Source organism: Aquarana catesbeiana, linkage group LG02 (genome assembly GCF_042186555.1).
Source record: "Aquarana catesbeiana isolate 2022-GZ linkage group LG02, ASM4218655v1, whole genome shotgun sequence".
NCBI lineage: Eukaryota > Metazoa > Chordata > Amphibia > Anura > Ranidae > Aquarana > Aquarana catesbeiana.
The window spans coordinates 204354608-204373397 of NC_133325.1; the positions used below are offsets into that span (position 1 = coordinate 204354608).

General features: G+C 39.0%; 1 protein-coding gene across 1 annotated transcript in view; it reads left to right on the forward strand.

The window, feature by feature from the left end:
- The window catches only part of SUGT1 (SGT1 homolog, MIS12 kinetochore complex assembly cochaperone), a 232010-nt gene that overhangs the window by 164573 nt on the left and 48647 nt on the right, over window positions 1-18790 (forward strand). Inside the window, exon 12 of the mRNA XM_073614228.1 lies at window positions 10633-10740. Coding sequence (XP_073470329.1) covers window positions 10633-10740 — 108 coding nt within the window. The remainder of the gene's footprint in view (window positions 1-10632; window positions 10741-18790) is intronic.

The window sequence follows — 18790 nt, forward strand, 5'->3', positions numbered from 1 at the left end:
ACAAAAAAAGAGCGACAATTTTGAAAATAATGCAATATTTTTTACTTTTTGCTATAATAAATATCCCCCCCAAAAATATAAAAAAAACTAATTTCTTCCTCAGTTTAGGCTGATATATATTCTTCTACGTATTTTTGGTAAAAAAAATCTTAATAGGCTCTCCCATGTTGTTTCTGTCCGATATTTCTAAACGCACAGTGCAATTGAGGAAAGCATTGAAACCTCTATTAGAAATTTTGAACAATCATGAAATTCGTTATAGATGGGGATTTCTTTTTAAACTGACTGCAACCAAAGATGGGAAATCCGTTATGTTTAGATATTTGAGTGATTTGCCTAAATTATTAGACCTTCAAGCTCCCTCAGGTAGAACTACCGGACTGGCCCTTTAAACCACTTCTACCTAAACCTCAATCTAGAGAAACCTGGCAATATGCACACTCTAACCATCATTAGTTAGATAAATAAAATAATCTTGACAGTGAGGATTTTTGCCTCTTCTTCTTTTTTTTTTTTTTTTCACTCCGTTAATAAGTGTCACTTTTAGTGGCAGAATAATAATTAGAATATTAGCGTTTATATAATAATAACAATGCCTGTTGATGTGTTGTCATGCTCTATATAATTTTGTCTACGATACGCATCATGTCTTCGGACTGCCTTGTATTGTTTTTTAGGGGTTGTTTTTTTTCCTTCCCCCTTTTTCTTTTCCCACGTTGTTCGCAGGATCTCTTTTTTCAAAATATTTTCATTGTTATTTTTATTTTTGATAGATTTTTATTTTTATGTCATTGTCAGTTTGCTCTTTTAATGTGAAAGGTCTGAACCACCCTAATAAACGTTCACAACTTCTGTATCACTTGCATAAGGAGAAAGTTGATATAGCACTTCTTCAAGAAACACATTTCCGTTCCGATGCTTTCTCGTCCTGTAAAAATAAATATTATACTAACTGGTTTCATAGTACAAATCCCTATGCGCAAGATCCAATGGAGTCTCAATCGCTGTTCATAGGAACGTCAAATGCCAAGTTATAGACTCAAAAATTGACCCTCAAGGTAGGTTTATATTTCTCAAAATTAAGCTTGGACTAACAATATATACTATTGCTAATGTATATTTCCCAAACACTTTGCAGGTTCCCCAAGGTCTTAAATATTTGTGTGGTCTTGAAATCTTTCCAGAGGGTGATATCATTTTGGGGGGGAGACCTTAATTTGGTCTTTGAGCCCTCAATTGGACTCATCTTCTAGCAAGGTTCATATTTCTAACTCGGCTCTCCGTAAACTAAAACAGAAGCTATGTTTAATGAAGTTATTTGATTTATGGTGGACCTTACATCCTGCTGAGAAGGATTACACTTTCTTTTCGCCAGTACATAAAACCCATAGTAGACTTGACTATGTTTTTGTGTCTCAATACTTACTGGATGCCTTGCTACAATTAGTATTAAACCTAAAATCTGGTCAGATCACTGCCCAGTTTTTTGTCGGCTCAATTTTGCAGAAATTCCTAGTAGGAATAGATCTTGGAGACTTAATGATAATCTATTAGTAGATCCAGTATGTGTTGCTGACATAAAAAAGACAATTTTGAATTTCATGAATGAACGAGATGATTCAGCCCCATCTATTAAATGGGAAGCTTTAAAATGTGTTTTAAGAGGTATTTTTATTTCACACAGGTCAAAACTTAAAGCTAGAACTGCAGAACTTTCTGCCTTATTTCAAAAGATCTCAAATTTAGAGTTAAAACATAAAAAATACCACTTGCGATAAAGATAGACTTGAGCTTGCTAATATAAGGAACCAAATTATGCGTCTTCTTGACCAGCATTCCCTAAGGGCTCATGAAAAGTCCTTAGGGACTTTGTATGAATACAGTAACAAGAGTGGTTCTCTTTTGGCAAAATCTCTTCATTCAAACATTTCATCACCATCAGTTTTGAAATTATCACCCCCGGGTAAGGGAACCGGTTTATACTAATTCGAATATCTTCGAGACATTTTGTGAATATTATTCTTCGTTGTTTAATATCTCTCAATCTAACTCTGATGCTGCTCATTACTCCCTAGAGGTTGAAAACGAAACAAGCCATGCCTGGATTCAGCTACAAGTTCCTCTTTGGATACTTCATTTACCTCTGACGAACTTTTGGTTGTTATTCAGTCAGCAAAAAATGGTAAAGCTCCAGGCCCGGGTGGCTTTTCTAATCGGTTTTATAAAACTTTTGCTCCAGACTTGATCCCACTTCTTCTACTGTCATTTAATTCCATTTCAGAAACTCAATTATTTCCACGGGAGGCCCTAAAGGCTCTGTAATTCTGAAACCAGCCAGTTATCAACATATCTCTCTATTGAATAACGATATAAAATTTTATGCACAAAGCTTAGCCAATGGGCTTTCCCTGATACTCCCTCATATAATACATCTAGATCAAACGGGTTTTGTAAGATCTAGAGAGGCACATGATAACACTATCAAGACTCTCTTTGATTTCTTTAGCACAGAAGTGTCGCATTCCAGCCTGTTTGCTTTCGATCAGTGCCGAAAAAGGCATTTGACCGCCTCAGTTGGAGATTTTTGCTACACATCAGATCAATTTAGGCAATAATTTGATTAATAAAATAATGTCGTTATATACCGTCCCACAAGCACAAATACAAATTAACAGTACTCTCTCAGCACCATTTAAGAAATAATAATGGGACTCATCAGGGTTGCCCTCTATCTCCATTATTGTATGTGATAACAATGGAGCACTTAGCAACGGCTATACGTAATAACCCCTCTAAACATGGCATTAGCATTAAGGAATCGGATTTTAAAATCTCTTTATGCAGATGATGTGTTGTTTTATATTACTTCACCAAGGCTTAGTATCCCTTCTATTTTAAAAGAATTAAATATATTTGGACATTTAAGTAATTTTAAAGTTAACTTAACCAAATTAGATATATTGAATATTTCACTACCTAGTAAGGAATTCCTTTTTATCGTAACCTTATTTCATTTTCATCAGCCGGATGTAGCTGTGAAATATTTAGGAGTGATGATCCCCACTGATCTTTCACTTATTTATGATTTAAACTTTTTTCCTCTTTTGACGCAAACCCAATCTAAACTTTCACACCGGTCAAAACTTTCTTTATCTTGGTTTGGTAGAATTAACGCCATTAAAATTGATATTTTACCTAAATATCTGTATTTGTTTCAAACTTTACCTATAAAATTGCCCAAAACTTTTCTTAATAAATTAAATAGTTGCTTCTCACAATTTATTTGGAAGACTACCAAACCTCGAATCAATTGGAAAAAGCTCTGCCGATCAAAAACACGCGGAGGTGCCGCTTCACCAGATTTCAAGCATTATCATAAGGCAGCCATATTTTCCTGTATTCTAGACTGGTTCCATTACTCTCACGATAAACAGTGGGTCCAATTAGAAATGGACTCTTCTCCACTACATCCTAAAGCTGCCCTGTGGATTTCTCTCAAAGATATAGGACAGCGCTCTTCCTGGCCATGGATCAGTTATACAGTTTTAGAGTGTTGGCATCATTATTTAAATTTATTTCCAATATCTTCTATCCCATGCCCTCTTACACCATTATTAGATAATCTTTTTCTCCCTATTGGTTTTCACTCACACGCTATTTTAGCTGCAATAAATCTTTCTGGCCACAAATCGTCCATATGATTTCAAAAAATGTATTTATTTCATTTTCAAATTTTCAAAATACACAGGGCCAGTTGAGAGGCCTTTGGTTGCTCTATCTGCAGTTACAGAGTTTTTACTGCTCACTGGCTCCAAAAACTACCATCCATCGGCCACCTACAGAATGTGAGCAATTGTGCATATCTGCTGAGCCCCCAACCCATACTATATCCAAAATCTATTATATATTATCTCATTTAGATTCACCAGGTTTACCCACGTACACGGTAAAGTGGATGATGGAACTAGCCTATTCAATTCAGGAAGAGGAATTGGACCAAATCTTTAAAAATACTCATAAATTTTCAATGGACTGTGATAACCAGAACGTAATTTTAAACTGCAAGGTGGTACCGTACGCCAGTCAATTTACATCGCATTTTTCCAGTCCAGTCAGAACTGTGCTGGTGCTGTCGTGTCTCTATGGGAGATTTACTACATGTTTGGTGGGCCTGTCCTCCTATTAATAAAAGATGGGAACGTATAATAAATCTTTATAATATAGTTACAGGCGAGTCAGTTAATAATTCTGCATAAGTGACCCTTCTTTCTCTTTTGCCTCAGACTTTACCCAAGTTAGGAAATCTCTCTTGGGTTTCTTTGTTTTAACAGTAAGACAATTAATCCCTAGGTATTGGAAATCATCTACCATCCCTTCATTTATGAAGTGGATTGAGACTCTAAATGGTGTTATGCGTATGGAAGAACTGGTAGCTGAAAATGATAATATGGAGAAGTTTCATGGGGTTTGGTTGACATGGTTAACATTTAAAGACTCTTCAAAGCTAGAGGATTTTTTGGCTGAGCTTCATTGAGGCTTAAATTCAAGTACCACTAACATAGAACCTGCGAATAACGAAGGGAGAACTCCTATTCCCTCCCCCCCTTCCCCTTTCCGCCCCTTTTCTTATTTTTATTTTTTGGTTTAATTTGTTCTGCCTTGTTTGGTGGGTGTTTTTTTTGTTTCCTGTTTAAGGGTCTTTTAAGGTTTGTACATTGGTGCATCACTATATATTTGATTTTTTTTTTTTTTTTTGTGTAATATCTGATTTAAGATTTAGTGATGAAGAACTGTAGACTCTTTCTCATTCTGATATGTATGTAGTAAAGCGGATTATGTTATTTGTTTTAAGTGATTGTGAATTATTTGGAAAATTAATAAATGGATATATTTTATATTTGGATATAATTATGGCATTTTTATTTATTCATTTTTTTTTTTTACTAGTAATGGCGGCGAACTGAGATTTTTAGCGGGACTGCAACATTGCATCAGACAGATCAGGCACTTTTGACACATTTTTGGGACCATTGACATTTATACAGCGGTCAGTGCTATAAAAATGCACTGATTACTGTGTAAATGTCAATGGCAGGGATGGGGTTAATTGTGTTCTCTTGTGTGTGTTTCTAACTGGGGGGGGGGGATGTGACTGACTAGAGGAGGAGCCAGATCGCTGTTCTAACTAGTAGGAACAGACGATCTGTCTCTCCTCTTTTGACAGAATGGGGATGTGTGTGTGTTTACACACATCCCCGTTCTGGCTCTCGTGGCCGGTGGACATCGCACCTGCTGGCCACGTGCAGCGGGCACGCATTATAGCTGTTTAAAGGGCCGATGTACAGCTACGGCGATTTGCGCAGGACAGCCGACCTACTGCAATAGAATGATGGCAGCTGGTCGGTTAAAGCTGAGCTATGGCAGCTTGATAGATTTTGAGGAGTTTTAAATGATTTGGGATTGAACAACCCTCGATAGTACCCACTAACTCAATTTCACCTTCCCTTTTTCTGCCTATGACCAGCGAACATATTCTCAGTGAAGTGCTATTAGTCTGGTCTTGGGTTCACTTTCTAGAAATTATCGCAACATAATCTGCATGGATATGTTGCAGTTGAAGGGTATGTCTTACAATTTTCTGTAACTATTACTTATTGCGGGTATATTAGGTAATACTCTGCACTTTAACGTCTTTATTACATTTCTAGACTTCTGTTCCATAAAGAGTTTGAAATTGTAAAAGGTTTTTAGCCAGCTTCTAAAATGTAATACAATTTTATGTAAGTCAATTTGTTACAAAATTACTACAAAAAGAACACAGTATCCTGTTCAGTTTTGAAGATATACAGTACTGTACAATAAGTCTTAGGCAGTTGTGAAAAAAGCTGTAAATTGGGAATTACTTTTTTCTGCACCCCAGTAACTATGTTTTCGTGCATAGGACATTGAAACAAAGCTTAGTGACTTAACTATGAATGAAAACATAGGAACTGGGGTGCAGAAAAATAGCAGCTGGTGCTCTGGATGGATGAATCAAAATCTGAAATATTTGGCTGTAGCAAAAGGCAGGTTTTTCACGAACGGCTGGAGAGCGGTACAATCATGAGTGTCTGCAGGCAACAATGAAGCATAGTGGAGATTCCTTGCAAGTTTGGGGCTGAATTTCTGCAAATGGAGTTGGAGATTTGGTCAGGATTAACAATGTCCACTGTGCCCAGAAATATGGGGCAGATACTTAACCACCAGGGAGGCATGTGATTGGCCCCAAACTTATTCCGCAGCAGGTCAATGACCCCAAACATGCAGCCAATATCATCTGTTCTGTGTAAAGAAGAACAGGGAGTCCTGGAAGTCACGGTTTGGCCCCCACAGAGCCCTGATCTCAGCATTGAGTCTATCTGGGATTACATGAAGAGACAGAAGGATTTGAGGCAGCCTACATCCACAGAGGATCTTTGGTCCTCCAAGATGTTTGAAACAACCTACCTGCCAAGTTGCTTCAAAAACTGTGTGCAAGTGTACATAGAAGAATTGATGCCGTTTTAAAGGCAAAAAGTGGTCACACCAAATATTGATTTGATTTGGATTTCTCTTCTGTTCATTTACTTTCCATTTTGTTAATTGATAAAAAATAAATTATTAACACTATTTCTGAAATAATTCTTAATTTTCCGTATTTTTCCATACACCGAAGAATTTTGCACAGTACTGTAATTCTAAATGTCTTCACTCATTAGTATAATAAAACCTCGACTTTTATAGTTTGTAGATTGCTGTCCAATTTTTATGTTGAACAAGTTATAATTTAGGTCAAGCAGCCACTGTATAGGAGGAGGTAAAGACTTCTTGTGAGAAATCGATGTGCTTAACCACAAGGTGTTCAGGGTTACTTGAGCTTACTGTAATGATTACATTAACTGGTAATATTTAGATGGGATCGAATGGATGCCTCAGTAAAATGAAATGACAGTTAAAGAAATGCATTTGAAAGAATGCACTAATGGTTTCTTTAAGTGCTTTTTGTCTTATCTATTTTCTTTTAAAGACAGTGAAATGAATTCATCTGCACATTTTAAGGGGTTGACCTTCACCTCCTGTGGAACATACACTTATATGAAAGCATGTGTTTAGCTTGGATATTCATTTCTGTGTATCGGGATGCAAGACATTCTGGGGCATTCATAACTATGGTCTATGACATGCTTTAGAAATACGGTATGCCACCACATAATGAATGTTGGTGCAATGTATTCATGTACCTGTTCTAAACAAGTCCCAAACAGGCCACAGGGATATTTTTGTCTGGTGCATAATCCCCCAGATTGTTACTTGCAAATTCAGCTTCATTGTGTCATCCTAGTATTAAATTCCAGCCAGGCCCAGTATATATATCCAAATCCAACAGTCATGCCTCAGTTTTTTGCTAGTGTTCTGGTAGGTTGGACGCAATTTTCCTCAGCTCTGCCGAGGACATTTTCTATCTATAATTGTCTGTTCTTCTGTCAGATACTTGGTATTCTGTAGATGGTTTTTCTTTCTTAAGGCAAGAAATTTGCTCTACTGCTTAAACTGGTCTCTCTACAGCAGTTTGTCCTAATAGATGTTTCCTCTGCAACAGATTGGAGTCTGTACCTGGACCCTGCTGGACATAACACTGCCTGGCTAGCCTCAAATGGGGCACTGGACATGGCTTGTGTGGCTTTTCAGACATTTGTGTACTGGGTAAATAGCTGCAGAGTACTCTTCAGGTCCAGAGATGTGGCACAGCCTCTGGTGAGACTCAGTCTCTGTAGAATCTCTGATTGAGCTTTTGGATATGGCAAAGACATCAAATTATGTATTTTTTTTAGCCACAGTGCTTTCCAGATCTAGAGCAGTGGTACAGCCTCTACAGTGACTAAATCTCTCAATCCTCAGTCACTGAGCCTCTTACTGGGATAATGCTAACCTATTTGTCCTAAGGCACTGGACTCTACATCATTGTGCTTTCCAGTTCCTTATGTACGGTTAGCTAGCCACAGACAGTGTTTCTGTTTCAAAGTCATGGCAAAGTCTCTGGCAAAGGACTTTGCATTATGGCACTTATAGCCAATTATACTGCAGTATAATTGGCACTTATATGGCACTTATAGCCAATTTAAACAGAAATGTATTTATAAAAGGGCTCCAGGCCTCAGGACAAGGCTGGTACGTAATGTCACAGATCTGCCTAGGAAAGCTGTGATTTTTTTTTTTTTGGACCAGAAAGACTTTTTTAGATGTGGGAGGCGTCAGGCTTGTAGAACTGTATCCGATAAAGAGAGTAGGAAAAATAATTTACCCATAAAAAATATAAAATCACAAAAATATCATGCCATAGCAATTTTGTCACCTAGGTAATGGAATGTTCATGCAGACTCTAGTATGTGGGTAGAACAACCACAAAGTTGTCTGTGATCATAAACCTATTATTAACATCAAAGAAAGATACAAAAAAAAATTATCATATCAAATCATTTTAGACTTAACATAATACTTAGCATAATAAAAACACAAGCCATCTGTTTTTTTATGGTATTGATAAAATATATGGAACTGGAGCGGTTTCAACAGAACAGAGGTACAGAGGTTCTGTTGAAACCGCTTCCTGTTGAAACAGGTTTCAACTGGAGAGGTATCTAGAAATGGGACCAGATAGATTTATGAATTGGTTGCACTGAATCCATCTGGTCTCAATACTGAAATAGGTTTGTAATGTTTTAGCTCTAGCTTTTAATTCCATTTTGTAGTGTTGCCCTTTAAAAGGTTTTTGTGGGAAAGTATCGTGCAAAACCTTTTAGTGATTTGAGACTGATAATTTGTTGCATTTTTACTTGTTAAGACCAATTGATGGATTAGGAATTTGATTTTTTTGTATTAACCCTATTTGTTTTATAATAGATATTCTATACAAAATGTTTTTTTTTTGGTTTTTATGGAAAATTTACTACTAGAGGGAAGGAAAGTAAACATCATACATAATTTGTCATATTAGAGGTATAATAAATAGTTTTTTTATGATCTCCTAGTGGTTACGATCTAGATATATAGTTACATAGTAGGCGAGGTTGAAAAAAGACAAAAGTCCATCAAGTCCAACCTATGTGTGTGATTTTATGTCAGTGTTACATTGTATATCCTATTATCGATGCTGAAACCACTGCCTGTGGAAGAGAATTCCACATCCTAACCGCTCTTACAGTATAGAACCCTCTATGCAGTTTAAGGTTAAAACGCTTTTCTTCTAATTTTAGTGAATGGCCGCGTGTCTTATTAAATTCCCTTTTGTGGAAAAGCTTTATCCCTATTGTGGGGTCACCAGTACGGTATTTGTACATTGAAATCATATCCCCTCTCAAGCGTCTCTTCTCCAGAGAGAATAAGTTCAGTGCTCGTAACCTTTCCTCATACTAAGGTCCTCCAGTCCCTTTATTAGTTTTGTTGCCCTTCTCTGGACTCTCTCCAGTTCCAGCACATCCTTCCTGAAGACTGGTGCCCAGAACTGGACAGCATCCTCCAGGTGCGGCCGGACCAGAGTCTTGTAGAGTGGGAGAATTGTTTTATCTCTGGAGTTAATCCCCTTTTTAATGCATGCCAATATTCTGTTGGCTTTGTTTGCAGTAGCTTCGCATTGCATGCCATTGCTGAGCCGGTCATTTACTAGGACCCCCAGAGGATCTCCCCCTAATGACTTGATTGCATTCATATTTTTGCCCCCCAAATGCATTATTTTACATTTTTATACATTAAAACTCATTTAGTTGCCCACCCCATTAATTTGTTCAGATCTACTTGCAAAGTTTCCACATCCTGCAGAGAAGTTATTGCCCTACTTAGCTTTGTATCGTCCGCAAATACAGAGATTGGGGGGGGGGGGGGGGGGGCATATTTTGTGAAAGTTCACTTATCCTTAAGGCAGTATAGGATGAAACCTTAGCGAAACCAACATCTATTGTTTTTTTGTTTTTTTTTTCTCTGCTACATTTTTATGTGTTTTATCCCCCTTTACCACTGGACTACAATCTCCATAGGAGTTAGTGACCTTGCATGTGAATACATTAAAATCAGAACAATTGCAATGCTTTTGAGGTCCAACATAAAGTATAATCGCATACTACTTTTACCTTTTTTTTTTTTTTTTTTCCCTCCAAATGTGTATATATTTACTTTTGTTCTCTCTGTGTAAATGACTCATTTAGCCAATTAGGCCTGTTCTTGTATGGAGAATTGTTTCCACTCTTGTGGTAATTTGACAGGTGTGTATTATTTGTTTTCCAATGCCGTTCTTTATAATGCTGGTACTCACATTTTTTGTTGAATAGCACAAGTTCATGTCAATCTGAAAGACTTATTTACAAAACCTGAAAAGAACCACCTGCTCGCTGCAAATGTCAGTGAATGCCTGTGCTGCAGTATGTTCAGTTGCAGTTATTTACTACTGACCTTGAATCCTAATTAAGACTAATTTCTTTGAAAATCCATTTTTTGCCAACAAAATGAAGAAAATGAAAAAATCAAATGTCTTGTTCATTTTGTTTCCTGTAATGATACTAACTTCATGATATGCCTATTGTGCAATGGCCTGTATTAACTCAGAATATTATTCTTTTATAGTTACATGTAAATGTGAAGCTTCCAACAGGAGAAATATACAATTTAATGCTGTTCCTGTGTCATTCAGTTGTGCCAGATCAAAGTACATTTAAAGTACTTTCAACTAAGGTGAGTCTTTATTTAAGTACTTATGGTGCTTTTGCACTTTAATGTTGTGTTTATGTTAACTTCTAAAAATGGAAAATAAAATATTGAAGAATAAGGCAACATGGGCAGAAATTTTTTATTGAAAACTATTTTTTTTTGTCTGAAGTTCCTCTGCTGGTTTTTGGAGTGATATTTTGAAAGCGATGTCATGCTTGTGAGACTAAGAGGTTGGATGTCTTCAGCATTTGCACAGGCACAAGTTATCACCGTATTTTGTAATATGATTATCAACTACATCTAGTGGCTATAATGCAGTATGTTTTTGAATGCGCTCAATAAAAACAAAAATACCACATTTTGGCCACTAGATGGAGTTAGTATCATAGCAATGATATCGTATTACAAAAATATGTACACTTGGACTCAAAACTATTTATGTTGAGCTCCTTTTCATCTGCAGCTTGGCTGACCTGATTCCCGGGGCTCTGTTTCAACAGCACCCAAAAAAGCATTTTAAAGGAATTGTAAAGGCAGAAGGTTTTTTTATCTTAATGCATTCTATGCATTAAGATGAAAAGCCTTTTTTGTGTGCAGCCTCCCCGGCACCCCCCTAATTACTTACCCGAGCCCCCTCTCTCTCCAGTGATGTCCACGAATGTCTAAGCCATCCGGGACACTCCTGATTGGCTGACTCACTTTGATTGACAGCCACGGGAGCCAATGGCGCCGCTGCTGGTCTCAGCCAATTAACCACTTGACCACTGGGCACTTAAACCCCCTTAATAACCAAACCAATTTTCAGCTTTTGGTGCTCTCACATTTTGAATGACAATTACTCAGTCATGCAACATTCTATCTATATGAAATTTTTGTCCTTTTTTCACACAAATAGAGCTTCTTTTGGTGGTATTTAATCACCGCTGGGTTCTTTATTTTTTGCGCTATAAAAGAAAAAAGACCGAAAAATCTGTAAAAAAAAAATGCATTTTTCTTCATTTCTGTTATAAAATTTTGCAAATCAGTAATTTTTCTTCATATATTTTGGCCAAAATTTATACCGCTACATATCTTTGGTGAAAATAACCCAAATCGGTGGATATTATTTGGTCTTTGTGAAAGTTATAGAGTCCAAAAGCTATGGTGCCAATATCTGAAAATTGATCACACCTGAATTACTGACGGCCTATCTCATTTCTTGAGACCCTAACATGCCAGAAAAGTACAAATACCCCCCAAATGACCCCTTTTTGGAAAGAAGACATTCCAAGGTATTTAGAAAGATGCATGGTGAGTTTTTTAAAGAGTTTTTTGAAGTTTGCAAAATCAAGTTTTTTTTTTTTTTTTGTTTTTTTTTTTTACTTTATTTTTTTTGCACAAAATTGTCATATTAGCAGGTTATTTCTCACACACCGCATATGCATACCACAAATTACACCCCAAAACACACACTGCTATTATTTCCGATAACACATGTGTGAGACTTTTACACAGCGTGGCCACATACAGAGGCCCAACATGCAGGGGAGCACCTTCAGGCGTTCTGGAGCACCCAGGCCAATTCTGACATTTCTCTCCTACATGTAAAAATCATCATTTATTAGCTAGAAAATTACATAGAACCCCAAAACATTATATATTTTTTTTTAGCAAAGACCCTAGAGAATACAATGGTGTTCAATGCAACTTTTTATCTCGCACGGTATTTGCACAGCAATTTTTTTAACGCGTTTTTTTTGGAAAAAAAAACAGTTTTGTGCTTAAAAAAAAAAACAAAACAGTAAAGTTAGCCTAATGTTTTTGCATAATGTGAAAGATGAAGTTACGCCGAGTAAATAGATACCCAACATGTCACCTTTCAAAATTGCACACGCTTGTGGAATGGCGCCAAACTTACATGTTTTGAGTTACAGAGGAGGTCTAGGGCCAAAATTATTGCTCTTGCTCTACCGATCGCAGCGATATCTCACATGTGTGGTTTGAACACCGTTTCATATGTGGGCGGGAGTTACGTATGCGTTCGCTTTTGCATGCAAGCACACAGGGATAGGGGTGCTTTAAATTTTTTACTTTATTTTAGCTTGATGCTTTTTTCCAAAAAAAAAATTTTTTACCACTTTTATTCCTATTACAAGGAATGTAAACATCCCTTGTAATAGGAATATGGCATGACAGGTCCTCTTTACAGTGAGATATGGGGTCAATAAGACCCCACATCTCACCTCTATGCTGGGAAGCCTTGAAAAAAAAAAAAAAAAAATAATATCCTGGCTTTGATCGTAACGGTGAGTCGATAGAAGCACCGGAAGGCGGTGGGAGGGGGGGATATCCCCTCTCGCCTCCCGTAAGAACGATCAAGCAGTGGAACAGCTGCTATGATCATTCTTATGGTGTAGGGAATCGCCGGCTAAAAAAGTTGATATCTGAATGATGCCTGTAACTGCACCCATCATTCAGATATCCCCGCACAAAGTCAAGGACGTCGTATGAGAGCCGGCGGGCGGGAAGTGGTTAAAACGCATTTTTTTTTAACACAAAGGTGTCCATTTATACAATATTTATAACACATAGCATGTACATACCAAAAATGACACACCAAAATAGATTCTCCTACTCCTGAGTACGGCGATACCACATGTGTGAGACTTCCACAGCCCACAGCCTGGCCACATACAGAGGCCAAGTACAGCCAAGTATTGCAGAGTATGGCTGGGTATGGCGGGGTTTTGCAGAGTATGGCGGGGTATGGCGGGGTATGGCAGAGTATGGCGGGGTATGGCAGAGTATGGCGGGGTATGGCAGAGTATGGCGGGGTATGGCAGAGTATGGCGGGGTATGGCGCGGGTATTGCACAGTATTGCGGGGGTATTGCACAGTATTGCGGGGGTATTGCAGAGCATTAGGGATGGCTGAGCATGAATGGATGGCTGGATGTCACTGAGCAGTGCTGTGGGCACTAAACATCCAGCCCACAGCGCTGCTGCCATCCATCCATCCATCCCCCTCTCCGCTCACAGTGTACCGATCGGTACGGAGAGGAGAGGAACCGCATCATGAGATGACGCCGGTCTGTTTACATTTGATCGCTCCGTCATTTGACAGGGCGATCACATGGTAAACGGACGCAATCAGCTGCCATTTACTGGGATCCATGATGCGCCGGGTCCTCTGGACCCGGCGGTCACGGATGTGTTTGGGTGCGCGCCCCAGGGGGGTACGCGAGAGGGAAATTCTGGGAGGACGTCATAGTACGCCCTCCCAGAGTTAAGCAACCGCCCTGCAGCCGTCATTCGGCTATGGGCCGGTTAAGTGGTTAAGGGAAGAGAGGGGGTGAGGCCGGGTCAGGAATCCATGTCTGAATGGGCACACAGAGCTGTGACTCGGCTCGGGTGCCCCCATAGGAAGCAGCTGACGGGGGGGGGGGTGTATGGGGCACTCGATAGAAGGGAGGGGCCAAGAGCTGCAAAGAGGGACCCGAGAAGAGGAGGATCTGGCTGCTCTGTGCAAAACCAACTGCACAGAGGTAATAACATGTAGTTTTTTGTTTTTGTTTTTTTTAAACAAGACTTTACAATCACTTTAAAGTGTTACTAAACCCAGGACCCTGCATTCACTATATCTGGTCTCCCACAGTACATGGAACATTTAAATGCAAACATTTTTAGTAAATATAAACTGCTAAATACCTTTTTCTCATCAGCATTATATAGCAGTCTTGTGACTTCTGCCAGTTCCTGGTTAAAGCTTGTAGGATAAGTTTTCATACTGCACTGAGCGGTCCTATCAGGATGCAGAACTCCTGACCCTCTGTCTGGACAGTGCTGATTGGCCCTGTGCTGATCACATGCACTTTCCCAAGGGAAAAAAATCCTCTCTAGCAATACACCTCAAACTGAGCATGTGCAGCCTGACTCCATAGACTATGTTATGGAGCCAGTGGAAGAGGAGGATCTGTGCATACAAGATCAAACAACCTTTTTACACAATGCAGATAATTAACCATTTAGGTTCCGGGGTGAGTATAAGAAGCATGCTTTACTGCGTATACAGACTGATTTGACTGTTGTGGGTTTAGTAACACTTTAACATTTGTGTAGGCACAGGCCTGCATTGTAGTTCTGGGCCTGTTCAATACCATGAGAGTATTGACAGGATTACAAACTGGCTCTCATGATTTCTTTGTGCATGTGCTGCTTTTAAAATATGTTCCAGTAGAGGAGTATACAGCTGGCAGCTGCTTCTTCACAAACTATGTAAGTGTTTTTAGAGGACAACTTCCAAAATACATTATGCCAGTTTCATGTTAAGGGATAATGCAGTAAGTGGCAGAAAGTGTGTTAATATAGGCAGGGAATAACCATAGCATGTGCTTCCCCTTGTTGCTGCTAAGTCATTTATAAGCAGACAACAGAGGACTGGGGACTGGTACAGCTTTTATATAGATAACTAAAGGCTTGTTGGGGAATAGACTTGTGGCGTACTGTATATAAGAAATAAAGATGAAAATAATACACTTGGCTAGACTGCATGCAGAAGAATGGGTTGTATTTTCTCAGCACATACTACCATCTATTCCTTGTATGCTGGTAAACTATCATTGGAAGTAGTATGGCTTCATTGTAGTTGAAGTTCTGCTTTATGTAACCTTTGAGAGGACATGTCATAAAAACCAGCATTTTTTGACAGTGTTATTTGAAAAAACATATGAGCAGGGCGCTCTGATTCCTCATGTATTGAATTGTATTGTAACTGTACTGTCTGCTCTTATATTGTAAAGTACTTCACAAACTGTTGGCTCTATATAAATCCTGTATAATAATAATATGGACAGCTATCTTCCATCGTGCTAAAATAGATTGTTTACACATCAGTAGTACGCGACCACTGACCACATCAGCTAACGTGGCTTAATGTGCATTTTAAGAATTGCAAGTTATGCACAGAGTACTGTTGTTTAATTTCATGGACAGCATCCACTTCTTCAGGACCAAGTGGTCAGCTCTTTCTACATGGTTTCAGTCAGTTGGCTTTAAAGATAAAGCATGTAGAATAAAGCAAAATTATTTTTCCTCCAAAGGAAAAAAAAGTTTGCCATCCCCATAACCTGTACATATATTGCGGGCCACAAGTTGAGCATCAGGGCAAGCCAGCCTACCAGAATAACACTGACCCAAAGGTTTGTGCATAGGCAACAAGAGAAAATTCTGCTTCAACAATACAGGAGCAATTCAGCTGGTAAGACAGCTCATTTTACTTTACCTATCCTTTTCAAAAACACACAAAAAAGTCTGGACATTTATCACGCTCCTATTGTTCAGGGGATTGAAATGTGGACATTGTGCAGGTTACGGGCTCAGAGGAGAGGATCTGGCCCTTGGCACTATGTACATTGGAGACAGATGGTAAGTTATGGGCCCCTACAGTTGGGAATTTGCATCCAGTGATGCGACTGAATCCATAACTGGATGGATGCTGTGTTCCACATGCAGTTTTTCAAGCAGCCTTGTGAGTATTTGAAGTATTTTTAATAATAAAGATTTATTAAAGATGCTACATAAGCCTGGTATGCACTCTGCTTTGTTTTATTGTGTTTGAAGATTTCCACAGTCCTGGAGAGAGTTGCAAGGCCAAGAAAACTTGTCTAATTAGAGTCCTATCAGAGCAAGTGAAGGGACTTTGGACAGTTGTCTGGGAGTGTTATTCCTGGCCCCTATTCTCGGCATTAAATACTACTGAATCTGTTACACACCAATAAGGACCTCTGCACTTTGCACTACACACTGCTGACCCCTGCAACACTGTTATACTCCTCAACCCTGCACTCCACTCTACATACTGTTGACCTCTGCATGCTGTGTTACTCATGCCCTGGCACTCTTCATTACATTCTTCTGACCTCTGAACTTTGTGTTATTTACTCTTGACCCTTGCATTGCCCGGACCAAAATGTATACTGCACTGAAATGCCAAGTCTTGCTCAGCCCAGGAAGCCAGCTTACTCTCTAGACATGAATAAAAATGAATGCTAATTTTTTCACTGAAATGAAAAAGGGTAGGGTACGTTTATATTTTTACAGCATTTGCCTTGTTCTGTTGTTCTAAAGTTCCTTCAAACCTTCCTTACTGTTTATTGTTGTTCAGATACACATCCACTAGAGGTGCACAGAATCGAAATATTGGGCGTCTAAACCAAAAATGCAGGATGCACATGGCCAAAAACCGAAAGCAAAAATGACCGTTTAAAAAAAAAAAAATATATATATATATATATATATATATATATATATATATATATATATAATGTTTTAATTAATATGAATTTAAATGAATATTAATTTGTAATTTGTCAGCCATAATCAGCACCTCAAGAAAAATGCATCCCTTTAATTTCTATGTATGTCTTCATACTGCTCCATTGTGCTTAAATTGTGGAGTTAAAAATCTTGCTTGCTGCATTTTCGGTTTGTTAAAAAAAACGCACCAAAAATGTACCTTGACGTTGAAATGCATTGAAAATGCAGCACGATTGCGTCAGTATGCACCTGTTACGTTTTTTATTCCATTTTTGAGTCACATGACCTATGATAAACACACTATAAGCACAGTAAATTCGCAAACAAAATCACGTGCGTTTTCGGCACCTGTTTTTTTTTATCGTCAAAATGCAGAAAACACCATTTTCGGCCGATATGTTTTCTAATGACCACCTCTCCCAGGCTGCTTACCCCTGCTTTAATCACTTGCCGACCGGGCCATAGCCGTAAGACGGCTACAGCGCGGTCGGCTTATTCTGGGTGGACGTCCATGGGACGTCCTTCCAGAATGTTGCTCCTGCGCGCACCCGGGAACATCTGTGACCGCCAGGTCCAGAGGACCCGGCGCAACACGGATCACGGTAAATAGCCGCTGATAGCGGCCGTTTACCACGTGATCGTCAAATGACGAAGCGATCACTTTTAAACCGATCGGTACAGTGTGAGGCGAGAGGGGGAGAGATTGCAGCAGCACTGTGGGCTGGATGTTTAGTGCCCACAGCGCTGCTCAGTGCCAATAATCTGCAACACTGTGTAATACTCTGCCAATACTGTGCAAAACTCTGCCAGTACTCTGCCAATACTTGCCAATACTCTGCAATAAATTTTAACAGAAACAAAGAATTTTTTAAAATCAAATTTTCAGTCTTTTTTGATTTATAGCGCAAAAAATAAAAAACCCAGCGGTGACTAAATACCACCAAAAGAAAGCTCTATTTGTTTGAAAAAAGGACAAAAATTTCATATGGGTACAGTGTTGCATGACTGAGTAATTGTCATTCAAAGTGTGAGAGCACCGAAAGCTGAAAATCGGTCTGGTTAGGAAGGGGGTTTAAGTGTCCAGTGGTCAAGTAATTAAAGGGAATACTAGGCAGCCATGGTTTGATGTGAGAAGCCAGTCACCTAAGAAGGTGGCATCCAAAATGGCATTGTTAGGTCTTATTCACATGGGCACCTGGGGGCAGTAAAAACAGAAGTTTTACCATCCCCTCCAACCTACAGAAGAATATGCAGCTGGCTCAGGGCTGTATACATGCCATGGTGCATTGTGTTTGTGGCAAAAATTAAACCCCCTCTGTTCAAGTGAATAGGGCCATGCTGTTGCAGTGCAGTGGTGCAGGCTTTTCAATGTTTAATAGAGGCAGTGAGAAGGTGACATATCGCCAGCTCCTGTCAACTACCTGTCCATCTGCAGTGGGTTGCTTTTCAGAAGGTTTGCAAGAGCTGATGTCCGAGCCTGGATACCTCCGACTGCGTCCAGACTCGGTACACCTATCACAGGTTTGCTTACATGCAAACAGCCACAAATGCTGACAGCTTGCCAAGACTTTGTTCAGGCTGAGCGGCCCCCACTATTTACATGTACCTGTCATTCCAGCTACTGATTCTTGTCACTTGAATCCGGTGTAAATGGCTAAATGGCAGTGTGAACAAGGCCTGATCAACAAAGGGGTTTGCACTCCATTTGTTAGGAGCAACATCCGTTCCAATTTCTAAGTTTAGAAGAGTTTTGCAAGCATTTTGCCTGCATAACTCGTTGT